The 17,697-nt window shown below is 39.9% G+C and overlaps 2 protein-coding genes across 2 annotated transcripts; both read left to right on the top strand.

Moving 5' to 3' along the window:
• The first annotated feature begins 6,837 nt into the window (after nucleotides 1-6,837).
• On the top strand, nucleotides 6,838-8,244 carry LOC139193437 (uncharacterized). The gene has a single exon (XM_070816460.1). The coding sequence runs from the start codon at nucleotides 6,838-6,840 to the stop codon at nucleotides 8,242-8,244; it is 1,407 nt and encodes a 468-aa protein (XP_070672561.1).
• A 3,322-nt stretch (nucleotides 8,245-11,566) lies between these two features.
• Nucleotides 11,567-12,477, top strand: LOC139193436 (uncharacterized). The gene is made up of 3 exons (XM_070816459.1): nucleotides 11,567-11,601; nucleotides 11,849-11,918; nucleotides 12,016-12,477. Exons 1-3 carry the CDS (start codon nucleotides 11,567-11,569, stop codon nucleotides 12,475-12,477), a joined length of 567 nt encoding a protein of 188 aa, XP_070672560.1.
• Nucleotides 12,478-17,697: the final 5,220 nt, after the last annotated feature.

Genomic DNA, 17,697 nt, shown 5'->3' with positions numbered 1-17,697 from the left:
TTACCCTCTCGCACTGGAGAGCATGGTTGGTCCCTCGGGGGGCGCAATTCCTGCGATGAGTCCCTAAGAAGGGCGCAGTCTTCTTTTGAAGTGCATGAGTGATTAGTTGTTGTAAGCATGCAGCCAAGCCAAGTTGTGATTACTTCTAAATTCCTCATTGAAAAACGAGTGAAACGAACGAGAACTTTAGCTGTAAGGTAGGAACTGCATAACAACTGGATAGTCCTCAGCTTGTGAGGTGGTGCCCGTCGAGCTTATTGAGTCTTCGGGTTTTGATGTAGCGGGAGGTCACACATGGTACTTCTTCAGATTGTAGGCCATCCATTTCTTTTCAATCTTTTTACCGCTTCATGGTGGTGAGGGTGTAATTACTCTTGCCCCCTACTCTGCTGATCTTGTACGGACCTTCCCAGATGGGATCCATCTTTTTGGAGCCTTCTCTGCTGGCATTGATGAAGGCTTTTCTGCGTCGTCGACATGCAAATGCCAGAAGTCTCCATCGGGTGGAGTAGGCGCAGCTAGAGTGTGCTCGGCTACTTCTGAGGCATCGTTGGGCCGCTCTGTTGCGTCACCTAGGCTCGGCGTGAAGACGCAGTAGGGAGCTGTGGAGATGGGGCCATGTCATACGCAACAGGAGATGCTCAACTGCCGGTATTGGGCCACTCTAGAGTTGAATCATTAAGCAAGGGTCGGCTAGGGCCGTGTGATGCGCAGCAAGAAATGGTACTCAACTGTCGGTACATGTTGCTCCTATGTAGAATCTTTTAGGGTGACGAGGACAAAACTTGCTTTCGAGTGTGTCCTTCCAGTGTTGCGTTCGTCAGAAAACTTTACATCCGCCAGGGTCTACGCCTTTATCGCCGCGCGTCTGGATTGGGCAGAATAGTACGTCATTAGGATGATTGCATGCGTTTGAAAGTAAAACTTGTGCTTCTGGGTTGCAACAACTATCACCAAAGTTAGCTTTTGAATTTTTAATAACATCGAGGAGAGCTTTTGAACTGTAGAATACAGGTAACTGTGGAATACAGGTAGTCGGGCCCCCATCTCTTCTCGCATGATGGTAGAGCTTATTGCTACTTTAGATATCGTCAAACATGTGAATAAGTCCTCCGCTGCTTCTAGGGAGGTGATGCCGGGTACTTCTTCAAGTCCTTGAATGTGCATTGGCGAGCCTCATCCCAAAGTGCATACTTCTCTGCCAAAGCAAAAGAGTCTGCCAGAGTTAGATCTTCTTTCATGATCAATTTTCCAAATAGTGGGTGGTCTGCTGGAAGTCCTTTTTGGAAGGCTGTTCTAGCTATCGAGTCGTTGCATCCGACTATTTTTGCCTTCTCTACTTTGAACCTCCTCACATAGTCACGAATTGACTCATTTGGGTTCTTCTTGACGTTGAACAAATGATCAGATTTCTTTTTGATCGAGCGATAAGATGAATATTCTTTGGTGAAAACCAAAGAAAGTTCGTATAAATTCCGAATGGATTGTGACGGCAGGGTGTAGAACCAATCTTGCGCCTCGCCTTGTAGAGTGGTGGCGAATATCTTGCACATAAGCTCATCGTTGTTTCAATAAAGGATCATTGCGCTTCGGTAGCGCTTTAAGTGTCTCTCCGGGTCTTCATCCCCTTTGAAAGATGTGAAATATGGCATGCTGAACTCTCGTGGAGGCTCTGCCTGCTCGATCTCGTCCGTGAAGGGTGACTTGCTTATGTTGGTCATGTTCCGTCGTAGTGCCTCGTCGGTGACCTCGTTGCGTTGGAAATCATGCAATCGCTTGGTCAAGAGTCTCTCTACTTCTTCCTGAATTTGCCTTTGTTGGGGTAGCGGAGCTCTCGGCTGCCCCCAGTCATGACTTGCTGGTCTAGGCTGCTCTTCCATGTGTTTGGCTCGTCTATGCCGCGAATGCAGTGCATGTGGTGCGTTCCTAGTAGGCGAGCGAGTTCTTCGCAGGCTGCTGGTTGAACTTGAGCTGGATTGAATGACTGCTTCTCTCCGTCCGTCGTGCTGCCTACTCTGATGTGAGGTGGAGGACGCTCCTTGTGGGCTTAGCTGCGAATAGACACTTTGCCCGGAAGGTTGCTCATGTTGACTATCGGAGTATGACCCCAACCGTGAATGTATGCTCATCCGTGGGCCTAGTCGAGAGTGCATGCTCCCTCGCGCTCTAAGACGGGAATGTACACTGCCCAAACGTTCGGCTCGTGGCTGGTCGAGTGGCTGCTTACCGGGACGCTGCTGGAAATGTTCGTCTGCCCTTGTCCTACTTCGGGATACCTCGTCCGGGGCACGTTGGATCCCGATACGTTGCAAAAGTTGATTCACCAAGGTTTTCTGTTGTGCAAGGGCGCTCGTCAACTCTATGACTTGTCGAGACAAGTGTTGTTCGCCATTTGGATTGGAAGAGCTTGGAAGGAATGCGCCTCATTGGGCAGTGGAAAGGTGGTAGACTCCGGGCGCGAGATTTGAGTTGGGAAATGTCAAATCCGTGAAAAAATGTGGTGAGAATGCCCCCGGCTCGATGGTAGGTCCGGATGGTTGAGATAGTCTTGGGCCGACTTGGGCTGCTTGGCAGGAGCAGGCTGGGCCACCGGAGTGGGCTGCTTGGCAGGAGCAGGCTGGGCCACCGGAGTGGGCTGCTCGACGAAAGCAGGCTGGGCCACGGGAGTGGGTTGCTCGTCGGGAGCAGGCTGGGTCACGAGAGCAGGCTGCTTGGCAGGAGGAGGCTGGGCCACAGGAGTGGGCTGCTTGGCAGGAGCAGGCTGGGCCACCGGAGTGGGCTGCTCGACGAAAGTAGGCTGGGCCACGGGAGTGGGCTGCTCGTCGGGAGCAGGCTGTGTCACGAGAGCAGGCTGCTCGGCAGGAGCAGGTTGGGCCGTGAGATTGGGTTGCTTGACGGGAGCAGGCTGGATCACGGGAACAAGCTGCTCAATGCGCGGTGCATGTGAATGCGAAGCTTGGGCTTGGGTCCACGTAAACTTGGATGGCACGGCTTGGATCGTGGTCTTGGTACCGTGAGCCTTGGATGGCACGGCTCGGGCCGTGGTGAAGGCTCCATGGACCTCGCCACGAGTGGCTACCGAAGTAACCACCGCGGTGGTTCCCATGGTGGCCGTGGTGAAGGCACCATGGACCTCGCCGCGGGTGGCTACCGAGGTAGCCACCACGGTGGTTCCCATGGTAGAAGCTTGTGGTGATGATGCCGCTCCCCTTATTGTCGCATTTTGCCTCAGGGATCTCCGGGCCGTGGTGAAGGCTCCATGGACCTCGCCACGAGTGGCTACCGAAGTAGCCACCGCGGTGGTTCCCATGGTGGCCGTGGTGAAGGCACCATGGACCTCGCCGCGGGTGGCTACCGAAGTAGCCACCGCGGTGGTTCCCATGGTGGCCGTGGTGAAGGCACCATGGACCTCGCCGCGGGTGGCTACCGAGGTAGCCACCACGGTGGTTCCCATGGTGGAAGCTCGTGATGATGATGCCGCTCCCCTTATTGTCGCATTTAGCCTCACGGATCTCCGCAATCCCATTTCTTGAACATTAGAATTTTCACTTGTGGAATTTTCTAAATTTCTAGCCATTATATTTTGCTTATACGTTTTATCAAAGAACCTTTGCAAGTAAAAAATTCTAATAATAAGAACGTATGAAAAATATTCAAATGGACTAGAAAATAAAGAAAAAACCTTTTTGTGCGAGAGTCTTCTACGAGTATGGATTTCAGCTCTCAATGAAAGCACCAATTTGTGGATGCAAATTTTCTCCTCTTCGATCTTGGACGATTTTGCACCTACAAAACAACTAGCACCTTAGGTTAAGGCCAAGAGCCTCACGCGCCCACGATGAATGGGGGGGGCTTTGGCCGAAGAACCTCCAATGCCAAAGTTAGAATTTTAGAGAGAAATAGTGTTTAGAGTATTTGTGATTTTTTGTGAGAGAGTTGGAATGAATTTTTGGTGAGAATATGTGTTTATTTATAGAGTTAGGGTTTGCCCTATTTTGAATAATAGTAGCCAGCCATAGGGTTTTTGTGGGGGTTAATTTCATGTTTAATTTGCCAATTTATTGGCTAATTAAATATGAAAATAATAAATGGGTGGTTATAAAAATGAATGATTATTTTAATAAGGAAAATGGGAAAGATGAGGATGTGAATAGTGGGGGCCGGTTTTGGGCTATTAATTGGGTGATTTTAGGAGATATGGTAGGTTTATATTATTTAGCTAATTGATTAGCTAAATAATGAAATAGAAACTACTAGGTTTTGGGAAATACCTTATAGAAAGGATTTGATGAGAGAGGTTTTTAATTGTTACATTTTTTGGGCACTTTTGACTTGATTGAAAGATGATTGCCCACTGCTTGCGCGTAGGAATCCTTGTATGCTTCGAGGGTATTTTTGTCCTCTTTTGTCCAAAAGTCCACGTGTCGCCTAGCGAATATTTTTTGCTCCACAACATGTATTTCAGTATTTCAGGACAAAGTAACCGACCGGCATTTAATTACAAAATATCAATCGTAAAACATGTTAGGAATATGCTGAAGGCTACACATTTGACTAATGTAATAATTTTAAGAAAAATCGTGTTGTTAAACTCTTGTTTAGTTTAATGAGAGACAAAGTGAGTCGCGAGAGAGCCTGAGTTTCACTTACCGTCCAACACCTGCCTAATTATTTTCCAGACTTCTCTCCGGATTATGGCTTAATTCCGTCGGCGAGCCACCGCCTACTTCCTAGGCGGCAGCCAAGGATGATTTTTAGAACAGTGGCTATAACAGTAGAAACATGCAAAACAGCTGTTTACTATTACTAGCGGGAAATTTACAAAATATAGATATATATATATATATATATATATATATATATATAAACATAGCGGTAATCGAAGGTCTTCCTATATTTAGTTATTATTTGGAGTCCAAGGATCAAATGCATGCATAATGCATTGCTTCCTAAAGACCCGATTATCTTATTAACAAAGGCTATTATTTATTTTGATTGTTTTTGTTTTGATAGTGTTGGACAGCTTGTGATCGTGCTTCAGACGCAACTCACCCATCAGGTTTTTCTTGTTCTTGTTCTTTTTTATCTTTTAATAATGGAAAAATTAGATTCACATCCTTCTTTTGTTACTTCATTGATTAAAGTTCTATTCATTTTTAATTTTTGATCAAGATCCTTGGGTATTAATAATATCATTAATTATTTGAATAATAAAATATTTTTATTTTTAAATATATTAAAAATGTTACAATTAGTATATTTATATTTATGACTAAATTTTTTATCATATATTTTTATTTTTAGTTTGTACCTATTTTTAATTGCAAATATTTTTTAATTTGTACCAATTTTCTTTTCATTTTTAATTTGTAGCCATATATTAGTTTCTTTTTGTGCCCAATTTTTTAAAGTTTTATTTGTGTTTGTATCCATGTGCATACCATCATGTGGCATTGTATATTTAATCAATGATAGAAAAATTACATATGGTATATTTATGTTTTATGCCTAAACTTTGTATCATATATTTATATTTTTAGTTTGTACCCACTTTTAATTTGCAACATTTTTTTTAAATTTGTAGTATTTACTTTTTAGTTTTATTTTGTACCCATGTATTAATTTCTTTTAGCACCTATATTTTTAAAAAATTCATTTGTACTCATAATTTTTTAATCTTTTATCTGTACCCTAATTTATTTATAATGTACCCATTCTTCTTTATTAACGCACCACTTTGTTATATGTGAAATGTACCTATTTTTTTTTTGTAAAAGGTACCAATTTTTTTAACACTATGGATACATTCTTTTGCCATTTATTATTTCTTATTTTTACATAGTTTTTATCCATTTATTAAATCAAAATGTTTATATATATTTTTTATTGTAACCATTTCTAATAGTATTATAATGATGGATTTTAAATTCATAGGATTTTAAATCTCATAAAATATCAAACAATTAATGTCAAAACTATAAAAAAAATAAATATTAATAGTAATATAATGAGGTGTACAAAGTCAATGGACTTTGAATACTATTAAGGTTTTAATCAAAGAATGTCAAGGATTAGCAGGGACTGCATCCAACGTATCCCTTTAATAATAATACAGATTAAGTAAACAATTTTCGTATTTATTTTGCTTAATTTAATTCGTGGTATTTCTCTTTCCAATATATGCAAAAGAGATTCAAATTTCTTAAAAGAGAATGGGAATCTCTCCCCTGCCTGCCAATATATATTGTAGAAACTAACTTTAAAAATTCTCTCCAGGGAAAGGAAATGAGCCAAAGAAAGTATATGGATTCCCCAACGGATTCCCCAATTCCTAGCAGCGTCATGAAGATATGGGATCAGTGGAATCTCCAGGGCATTATCATCTTAAGCCTCTCATTACAGACCTTTTTAATTCTTTTTGCGCCCTTGAGAAAGCGCACGTCCAACAAATTGATGCTCATGCCTATTTGGTTAGCTTACTTGCTCGCTGACTGGGCTGCTAGCTGTGTAGTTGGATTAATTTCGAGCAGACAAAGCGATACTCAGAACCATGGAGATTATGGTGATCTTCTGGCATTTTGGGCTCCCTTTCTTTTGTTACACCTTGGCGGTCCAGACACTATAATTGCCATTGCTCTTGAAGATAATGCCTTGTGGCCAAGGCACTTGCTAGGGCTCTTATTCCAAGCTATAGCTGCACTTTACATCTTCGTTCAATCATTACCGCGGAACAAACTATGGATCCCAACTCTCATCTTGTTTCTTGCAGGAATCATTAAGTATGTAGAACGCACACGCGCTTTGTATCTTGCAAGCGTGGATGGTCTCAAGGAAGTCATGCTAAGAAAACCTGAACCTGGACGGGACTATGCAAAGTTCATGGATGAGTACTCGTCAAAAAAGGATGCCAACCTTCCAATTGAAGTCCATGTCACAGAACACTCCATAATGGATAAACCTAATGTTTATCGCCTAGGACGAGACGAAATGGACGATAATGTTGTAGTAGTGCGACACGCTTATCACTTCTTTCAAATCTTCAAGGCTCTTATTATAGGCCTTAAGCTTAGTTTTTATGAACGCAAAGAGAGCCGTGCGATTTTCCTTGAGAGAACCTCACAAGAAGCTCTTGACTTAGTTACTACTGAACTCAACTTTATGTATGAATCTTTCTACACAAAGGTGGCTGTGGTGCATTCTAAGCTAGGATACATTTTCCGTGCTATATCCTTCTGCGCAGTTTCTGTTGCCCTTTTTTTCTTCTATAAATTAGAGAAACACGACTTCCAGAGGTTTGATATTGTAATTACTTATACCTTGCTTTATGGTGCCATAGGACTGGATTTAATGGCTGTTTTCATCCTCGTATTCTCTGATTGGACTGCCATTACTATGAGTAACTCTTGGAGAGATTCTGTTTTGGGTACTATCTTAGGTGCATATCTTAACTTCAAGAGAACAAGGTGTCTTAAGAAAGCAACCAGTTGTTTGGAGCGGACCATGCGATTTCTATTTCGAAGATGGTCTGAATCTGTCTCTACATTCAACTTGATCGATTATTCGCTCAAGGAATGTACAAAAGTGAGACCTACAGTTATCGACTTATTGGGCCTCAAGGGTCTTCGAGAGAAGATGAAATATGTGTCCCACAAGCCATTCACTATGGGGTTATGGGATTTCATATTTGAAGAGTTGAAATATAAATCTATACTCGCTAAAGACCCTCAAGCTTCCAAAAAATTATTTTTAACCAGAGGTGATTGGATTCTCCAAGATAACGAATTGTGTGGTGAACGCAATGAGTTACTACCGTTTGTTGATGATTTTAACTATGCTCAGAGCCTTCTGTTGTGGCACATTGCTACAGATCTATGCGATACCCTTGACAAGAGCAATGCAGAGGATCGTGGCTGTCGTGAATACAAAGCAGATGATCATGGCTGCCGTGAATATAGTAAGACCATGTCTGGTTACATGCTATACCTTTTAGTTATGCAGACTACTATGATGTCGTCTGTAGCAGGAGTTGCGCAAATCGAATTGTTGGATACGTGTGCAGAAGCCAAAAGTTTCTTTAGCAAAAGGAAACTAGGACCAGGAAAACATGAAGATGCCTGTAATAGATTCCTCAAGGTGAATACAGAAGTTAAACCTGTATTTGTGAGAGGGCGAAGAAGTAAATCTGTATGGTTTGATGCATGCATTCTGGCCAAAGAGTTGATGAAATTGGAAGAAAAGAAATAGGAAATCATCAGTAAAGTGTGGGTGGAGTTGCTATCATATACTGCAACTCATTGCAGAGCACACAGCCACGCTGAATTCCTGGGTCAAGGTGGAGAGCTTGTCACCTTTGTTTGGTTATTGTTGTCTCATTTTGGCATATGAGAGCAGTTTGTCGTGGAAGAAGAATTGACAGGAAAACTGATTGTGGGCAAGTAAACAAACGTATTGAACAAATTGAGTAGGAATTCATATTCATGCAAAGACCTGTTTTGTAAATGGGGCATTTGAATTGCAATCAGTTTGAAGGTTAGGTACATAGCCACAGTTTGAAAGACCATGTTCCAAATCTTCAGTAAACATTTTTTTCCTTGTATAATGTATTCTGGATGTCATAAAACGTAACTATTTCTTTTCTTTAGTTATTTGATTGTTGTCAATAACTGTCATCTCAGAAGCATAGTAGGCGCGAGATTTGTAGACAACGATGGTCTTGAAGAGAAGACATTGGGGTTAGCCTAGAAGCATCGGAGAGGGTAGACGCTATGAGTTATGCTTATGATACGCTTCTGGGAGATTCTTTCCATCTAAATGATGCAGACCAAACATGAAGTCCTTTGAACAAGAGCGTGCAGTGTGCTTTCATTTTAACCAGAATCATATCATTCGACCTACAGAATAATTCAATGCTTAGAGGAAATTAGATCAGTTTTTCTTTTTAGCAAATTTAAATCATTCAACGCTTAGAAGAAATTAAATTATTCAATGCTTAATAAGAACAATCTAAAATATAGCTGCATATCAAGTCAACCAAATTCCGAAAAAGCTGATTGTTCAGTTTCCGGTTTAAGATCCTCTTTTGCTGCTTTTCTTCTTGATTTGAAAACTTAACAGCAATTTTCCTCTTTCATGGAGCGCCCATCCCTCTCGGAACACTGCCATGGGCAACCCAGTTGCAGAAACCACCAACAAAGAATTTCTTTTTTGAGTTGCTGAAATCAAGGTCTAAAATATCGATATTATCCCGATATTTCCATCGAAATTTCCGTGTTTTTGGAATATTTCCGATATCATTGATATTTTAGACATTGATAGGAACTCTATGTGGTACGAAGTCACTCATGTATCTTACCATGCAATGTATAAATTGTAAAATATTGTACTAATTCATTATATATAAATGATTATGGTGTGTTTAAACTTCTTTAATTAATTACTACATATTTTCTACACTCACAATGTTTGCCAGCTTACTATATAATCAACTTAAATCAGTTAAATCCATCATGCAATGCATTTCCTTCCAATTTTTTTGTGATAAACTAATAGATAATTGACTAAATAAACATCCTGCAAAGTTTCAATAAAAATTTCCAAGTTTTTCTTACAATTTCCGTGGTTTTTATTCAATTTTTATCGATATCGATAATATCCCGATATTTCCATCGAAATTTCTGTGTTATTGGACTACCGATATTTCCGATATCAATGATATTTTAGACCTTGGCTGAAACCAACAACAAGGAATTTCGTTTTTGGAAAGTCCACTTTTGGTTCATGTCCTTGGCCCAAATTTTCACATGGCTCCTTTTCTAAAGCACAACTATGATAGCCACGATAGCTTAGTGGTTAGATGTTAGATTAGGGAGTCGACGAGATTTGAACCCATACTAAGATGAAATGACATAACTCATTTTTACCATTGTGATAAAAGGCTACTTGCAATAGCCCATTTGTTAAGACGTGGCAAAGCATGACGGTGTCTATTTATTATTTGTTTTTTGGGTAGTTAGGCTTTTCTTAGTAGGCCAGAAAAAGGGATTGATTGTTATACTAATTTATTGAATACATATAATAATCACACTTTTACAATGTGCAGAAAAATTTACCCCCAAAGAATGTCTTCTTTGTATGTGTCCTCTTCAATCTCATGACATTTTCTTCTCTCCAAATAACAAAGATGGGGAAACTCTTCCAAATCAACATTGGCAATCCTATTTGCAATTTCCTCAAGTATTTGAGAGGCAAGATTTCTACTCCCCACATTTCAGCATCCCCATGATCCAAGCTATCAAGTTCCCCACCCCGTATATAGAGCTTCTTTAAATTCCTCAGTTTGCTGGGCTTTATCCTTTCTGGTACGCTTGCTAGATGGATGCTTTGAAGATCCAATTTTTCTAAATCCATGGGAATGAGAATTCAAAAGATTGGAATATGATTTTTGTTTTCATCCTTTCAGAAACCACTCCCCAAGTGGTTTCAAACATTGAGGCGACAAATAGATTTACTTTCCTTCAAATTGTGGTTCCCCCTTTTGAACAACGGCCTAATTCCCCATGTGTATGCTAAGCCGCTTGAGCTTCTTTAACTTGGCAAGATCACCAAGTCTGCAGGGAGTATTTCTATTTCTATTTCTGGGTGGATGTGATGAAGCCCTCACCGATCCACCAGTAAACCAGATCTTCATATGTCCTCCTTATATTAGCCATGGCAGGAGTCTCATAAATTCTATCCTCTAGGCCTAGTTGTGACCACTACTGTGACATCTTCTGATCGACCTTCGACCAATGCACCCGTGACTCTGGAATGGGTTCTTGGTTAGACATTTTCTTAGAAGGATTAAGCCTTTATTATCTGATCGACATTATCTTTCATAAGAACTAGAGTCTAGGGCCTTCTCCATATCCTCTTTACGCTGTAAGTGGTTTCACTTTTAATTGGCATTAGTTACACTTTGCACCTTGAAATTAAGTGAAATTTTATAACGGACCTTAACTTTGAAATATATGCAGTATTTGCCATCCATTGCTATTTGTTTGGAGATAATTAACATTTCTTGCACGAGTAATACTAGGTAGATTAAATTTGAAAACTAAATGATGTGTCACCAATAAAAATAAGCACGTTAATCAATACTTTAGTAATAATCCAATCATCAACTTTCATCTCATTTAGTTTACAAATTTAGTCTTTCTAGTGACCATTTTAAGTAAAGACCTTAGTTCAAGACCGAAGAGGCATGAGATGGCAGGTTGGTAGTGGCAATTGCATTAAGATATGACATGATAATTGGCTGCCCCGTGCCAATTTTTTCAAAGTAATAACCCACCCCCGTTGGACTGGAATAAGGAGGCTACCGTTGATCAATTATTCTGTGAAGGAACACGTAGGTGGGATGCAATGCTCCTGGGGCAATTATTTTGTCCAGAAGAGATTGATGTGATACTCAATATCCCCCTGAGCGTAAGGGATGTACGAGACAAGTTAATTTGTCATTTCGAAAGAGATGGATGCTTCTCGGTTCAGAGTGCTTATCACATAGCTCGGAGTGAGGTGGAGTCGGGGAATGAGGCGGCTGGAGGGTCAGCTTCAAATGGACAGGTGGGAAATCTTTGGAGAAAATTGTGGAAGGCGTGTGTCTCGAACAAGGTCAAAATTTATGCTTGGCGGAGCTGCTGCGATGCCTTCCCTACTCGCAATATCTAGCTAAATGCAAAGTCGCTCAGGACGACGGTTGTCTTTTTTGTGTCGGAAAACCGGAAACTATCGAACATGTCTTGAGGGACTGCCCTATGGTAGCAGCCGTGCGGTTTTATTGCTTGGGTTTAAGAACTAATGATTTTTGCAGGTTAAGCTTGCATAATTGTTGTGGAATGGGGTGCAATTGCCACCGAGAGAAATACGGGTCCGTGCGGAGGGTTGGCTATTGGAGTATAAGAAATGGCACTAGCCACAAATGAAGATGAGGATCGCACTAAGCAAAGATGGACTAAACCTGACGATGGATGACTCAAGTATAATTTTGATGGGGCTTGGGAGGAACGAACAAACCGTGGAGGATCGAAGGTAATCCTCAGAAACAACCATGGTGATTTTGTTGCTGTGCTCTCTGCGCGAGTTGAGTTTGCGGCATCAGTGCTGCATGTGGAGCTTCTTGCGGCGGAAAGTGCTCTCCTGTTCACCAAACAAATCCATCATCATGAGTCTCAGGTTGTGCTGGAAGGGGATTTTCTTATTACCATTGCCACCATGAACGGCCATGGAGATGATAGCTATCCCCTGGGTCCAATAATCAATGACATCGGTGCGCTTCTCAGTGACTTTTTGCAGACAAAGCTCCACCATGTCAGACGGGAGGAAAACCAGGTGGCTCATAGGCTTGCTCGAGCTGGAGTTGGAAGCTTTCAGGAGCTAATATGGCTGACGGAACCTCCAGACTTAATTTTGAATGCTTTATTTGAAGATGCATCAAATTAATTTGTATTTTTGAATGCTTTATTTGAAGATGCATCAAATTAATTTGTATTTGCCTAGCGATGTGAGGATGGTAACCATTTGTTTATTTGTGCGAGACACTCTTTTTCCTTTCGACCAGGTTGAAAGCCCCGGGCTCACGCATAGGTTTTTATCGAGCCCTATGTTAACACACTATTCATACTTTGTACGTATTCCTCTCTTATCAATGAATATCGTACCTTCTTTATATATATATATATAATATAATATAAAATAAAAAAGACCTTAGTTGAAGACTGATAGGAGCATATTTATGTGATTGAGTTAGCTTGTTCTCATGCATTTATGTTGTTATTTCTTAGTTAATTATGTATTTTAAGCTATTTTCGTGTGTTTGTAGGTCCATAGGCCTTATAAAGCAATAAGATGCATTTTGGTGCATTTTGGAGCATTTTTTGGCTTGGAATGGATAGCACATGCATGAAGCAAGGTGGATGGACGAAATTGAAGACTAAAGAGGCTTGGAATGTGTTAAAAAGAAAGAAGAATTAATGTAAAAATGACAAAGAGCTCAGCAACCAAAGAAGAAACATAAGTCAAGATTACCTTATCATCATCCATGTTCCCTCCTTGCACTCAATTGCTACACCATTCCTTGTTCCCTCCATCATTTCAGATTTCATGCATCATTATTTTGAATCATTTCAACACCACTCCATTTTACCCATGCTTTGCATCATTACTCCACTTTCACCTTTGAATCATTTGAATCATTTCAACACCACTCCATTTTACCCATGCTTTGCATCATTACTCCACTTTCACCTTTCAATCATTTCAACACCACTCCATTTTACCCATGCTTTGCCTTGCACTTCCTCTATAAAAGGAAGTGTGTGTAACATAAATGGAGTTTATATTTTTTTTAGATCTTTCACTCCCATTTCAATACAACCTTCATCCAAACACATTCATTCATATTTACATCCATTCCTCCATACAAACAAACCTTCAAACACTAACCAACACCTTGTGCCATAGCAAAGGAAGGAAAGGAAAGTGCTTGGACGTGCGTGCTGTCAACTTGGATCGTTGGAGCGTTTAGGTGTTTTCTTTCTTTTGTTTCCAATGTTAAATTCATTTTCTGATTTTGTTGCAATTATGAGTGGCTAAACCCCCATTTAGTTAGGGGGAAGTTTGAAGCCATGAACATGCTTGAGATATGAATTGATTTCTTCCAATTGTGATGTGATAAGTTGTGATTGCAATTCAATTATCTATTTTATTCATAACTGATTCTCGTATGTTTATTAAGGATGCATACTTAATTTTCATGCATGAATTAGATGCTAGAATATAAATGAGTATCACCTAATCGTTATAAGTTTATATTCATGAGTAGTGAAGGTTGTTTATCACAATCGCGTTAATTGAATTCTTGGCAATTGTATCATGCATTCATAGTTATAATTGTCTCGTCAACACTTATGATTTTCATTGAACGTAATGATCTCTAATTGTATCTCTATTATGCATTCATATAGGGGACTTTTAGAGAATGATTTGGGTTGTCGCATGCATTCATCCAATTCAATGAGTAAAGAAAAATCTGAGGGTTAATTTGTGCATCACGGTTAATCTGGGGTGTTGAACATAATAGTTTATTGAAAAGCAATTGGAAATCGATTTATGTACAACTGTGTCATGTGTGAAGAACGGACATCTAACTAATCCATCCATCATTTTATTTCTCAAATTCATTTTATAATCTGCCTAGTTTTATAACTTGCTTGTTTATTTCAAATTCATCCAAACCAAAATCCCCCTTTTACTTTCTTGTTTCAAAATGTTAAATTTCTGTTTTGTTTGTGTTTTTGAGTGTTTTGATTCAAGCCAAAACACTAAATTCGTCCAAAGTTGATTTAGAGTCCAAATCTGCCCAGTTTATGTTTTAGGCAGTTTTGAGTGTTTTTAAGTTGTTTTGAATATTTAGAATCTGTTTTGAGTCCCTTGAGTCTATTCAAACGTTTTTAATTTTGTTTTTATGTTTTTGAGTCAGTTTAAAGGTTTTAGCAAGCCATCCTAATCCCCGGTTTAGAACGATCCATACTTGCATTTATACTACAATTTGACAACAAGAGGGTTTAATTTGAGTGCTTAACTTTCATCACATCAAAGACCAAATTCCACTTTTGGTTCATGTCCTTGGCCCAAATTTTCACTTCAATTCATGGCTGACACGCCCCGATCCCGATATTTCCCCGAATACTAGGATAGGCACGTGCTGGCCGACACCCGAGGGTGACGAAAGCCATTTATTGAGTGCAATTGCTAAAAACAAGGAATAGATAAGGTTTATAAATATAAAAGAATAAAGAATATGCATTTAAGGAACGTGTTCAGAACATACGACTAACTAGAATACTAAAAGAAATAATATAAAATTGAATGAATAAAAGAATGGGTCCCACACCAAGAGGACTCGAAGATGCCGATGCGGAAGTGCCTTGATGCCGGGATTGTATGCCTCGATTCTAAGTCCTGAAAGGGACGCAAAACAAACATGAGTGGACCAAGTTGATATATATATAATAAAACAGTTATCAACATACTAACCCCCATGTTTTATGAAAACACATATATAATGTTAAACATAGGTTTTCCGAAACCTAGCATGCCGTGTAATGTCTCAAATCATAACTCATATATAATAATCACTAGTGAATGTTCGTTAACCCCCAAGCCCCATGCCGGCTCCCTGTCCCTGTGCTAAATAGCCAGATGAAACACACTCCAGTCCCTATGCCAACCCCAAACCGTCGCCCGGGAAGGACCGGAATCTATTCCTACGTCCCGTAGCGAAAATGACCACTAGGTAAGTACAAAACCATTGAACATATATATATTGAAAAGCAACTTCATAGTATAAAGTCATCCATCATTTATACTATAAAGAGGTGTTCGAAACATGTTCTAAATATCATATCGTCATCCATCAGATATTCTATAAGAACATGGGTTATAGGAAAAATAGTAATAATTCAAACTAGCCTTAGTAAGCATGTTTCTCAAAGCGTTTCATAAAACGTAATAATTAAATCATGCATTTCCATGTATGCATTTCTACTATTAAAACATGCATTTTTAGAAGGGGTCCACTCACAGTACTTCGCCGCCGAAGAGCCACGCAACTAGGGAAGACATAAATGTCACTATAATTGCCCCTAAGCACATAAAGGGCTCAATTAATAAAACTATATAATAACAATTGAATTTGGGAAAACGGACGTAGGAAATGGATTCAGGACGTCGAATTACGCTAAAAAGGGGTTTTAGGTTTAGGGTCCTAAGGTTATTGGTTAAAAAAGGGTTAGGGTGAAAAGGGGTGGTTTGGGCTTAGGCCCAAACCCACACACACACACCCACGGCACATAACACACACTCACACAGCACACATACACACACACACACAACACACTCACGGCCCAAAGGCCTCACAACCAAAAGGGTTGGGCTCGGCAGGGAAGGCCCAAAGGCCTTGGGTTTGGTGGGTCGCCGGACCCAAAGGAAGAGAAAGCCGGAAATCGGCCGGAAACTGCACAACCTTTAAACAGCCATAACTTTGTCAAAACTCAACGAAATCAAGTGAAACAAGAACGAAAGTTGTAGTTCTCTCTCAAAGAGATGAAGAGAATGGTACCTCGCACGACGTCTAACTCGCCGTGGGTTGGCCGGAAAAAGCCTCGAAAGCTGTCGGACTTGCTGGAAACTGGGTAAGATTCAAATGAGTATAACTTCTTCAATACTCAACAAAATTGGGTGAAACAAAAAGGAAAGTTGTAGTACTCAGGGAGACGAAGAGATTGATACCTTACATGCCGGCCAACTCACTGTATTTTGGCCGGAAAGTGCCTCGAAAGTGACGGATTCCTTGCCAGAATCCGGGGAAGTCTCCCCGATGTGTTTCTTCGTGGTTTGACGTCCAAAACACAACAACGTGGTTAGAAAAGAACTATAGGGACGAAAAGATAAACCTTTGAGGTGTTTCTAAGACTTACCAAGTCGGAGGTGGTGGAAGCTTGTCGACAAAACGATGGGGAAAAAAGATGAACAGTAGTGTTGCCACCACAGGGTGTTAGGACAACATGGCCTTGGGCCTGAGTTCGAGGTCTTCACATCGAGTTGGTGAGGTTGTTAATGTGTGGGGGTGTTGGTCGTCGGGGAGGAAAGAGCACGAAAGGTAATGATAAGGGAGAGTGAGAGCTGAAGAAGAGAAAGAGAAAGAGAAGAGAGAGAGAGAGAGTTAGAAAAAATTAGAAAAGAAAGAAAAGGGGAAAGGAACCGGGGGACAAAACAGGGGGTGGGCCCCTTGGGCACACCATTTAAGACCCAAAAACCATTTTAAAAGCAAGATAAACTCAAACTTAGTGAAAATACAAATTGGGGGTGGGTGTAACAATGGCGTTTTAAGAATGGTTTGGTATTGCTGTATTTTGAAAAAAAAACTGTTTCTGCTGTGCTGTGAAAATAAGCTCATTTTTGCTGCTTTACGTTTTCATCTTTTTTTTTTCACTCAAAACTGTGAAAATAAGCTGTTTTTAAATGTTTACCAAACACATTTTTGAGCTTATCTTTTTTTTTATACCCACTTTTTATAAAAGCATTTCAGGACCAAACTAATACTTAGTTAGATCTTTCAATATATTCACAAAGTGTGTGACTTTTTTTTTTTTTGAAATAGAAGGAGAGAAGAAGAGAATGATAAAGAATGTGGGAGTGAGAAGTTTTTTTTTTTAAATTATTTTTTTATCTTATTTTTTTTAATTTTTTTAAATTAGAGATATGTTAGGATTACATATAGTGAGGCTTTGAAAAAAAAAAATAGCAAAATTTGGTTTTGTGAAATTACATTTCTGCCTCATATTTCATATTCATGCTCTATTTTAATTAGAGGGTTAAACTTAAACTGGTAATTTCATAGGATTTTGGTTGATAATGAGTGTTTTATTAATTAGTAGAGATTAAATTCATAAAAAAATCACACTCCTAAACAAATTTTCTGATTGGCTGATTTGCAAGATATGGAAAGGGATACTCTCTAAATACCTTTCTCCTAATTCATTAAGTTTAGGATTCGGAGCATTGAAATTTGATCCAGTTAAAGTTATATAACTTTTAAAATGAGTTTTTGTTTGTAATCGTTGAATCAAATTTCAATGGCTCGAATTCTCGAACTTGATG

The sequence above is a fragment of the Malus domestica genome, chromosome 17 (genome assembly GCF_042453785.1).
Source record: "Malus domestica chromosome 17, GDT2T_hap1".
Classification (NCBI taxonomy): domain Eukaryota; kingdom Viridiplantae; phylum Streptophyta; class Magnoliopsida; order Rosales; family Rosaceae; genus Malus; species Malus domestica.
The sequence above is the reverse complement of the archived record's forward strand: the minus strand, read 5'-3'. Positions and strand labels throughout refer to the sequence as shown.

What these genes read in the sequence shown, in the direction of transcription:
- LOC139193437 (XM_070816460.1), top strand. Translation starts at nt 6,838, where the DNA reads ATGCTAAGAAAACCTGAACCTGGACGGGACTATGCAAAGTTCATGGAT.
- LOC139193436 (XM_070816459.1), top strand. Translation starts at nt 11,567, where the DNA reads ATGAGGCGGCTGGAGGGTCAGCTTCAAATGGACAG. An exon ending in GGTCAGCTTCAAATGGACAG is followed by an intron (nt 11,602 to 11,848) that starts GTGGGAAATCTT and finishes TGATTTTTGCAG; the next exon opens with GTTAAGCTTGCATAATTGTT. An exon ending in AATACGGGTCCGTGCGGAGG is followed by an intron (nt 11,919 to 12,015) that starts GTTGGCTATTGG and finishes GGATGACTCAAG; the next exon opens with TATAATTTTGATGGGGCTTG.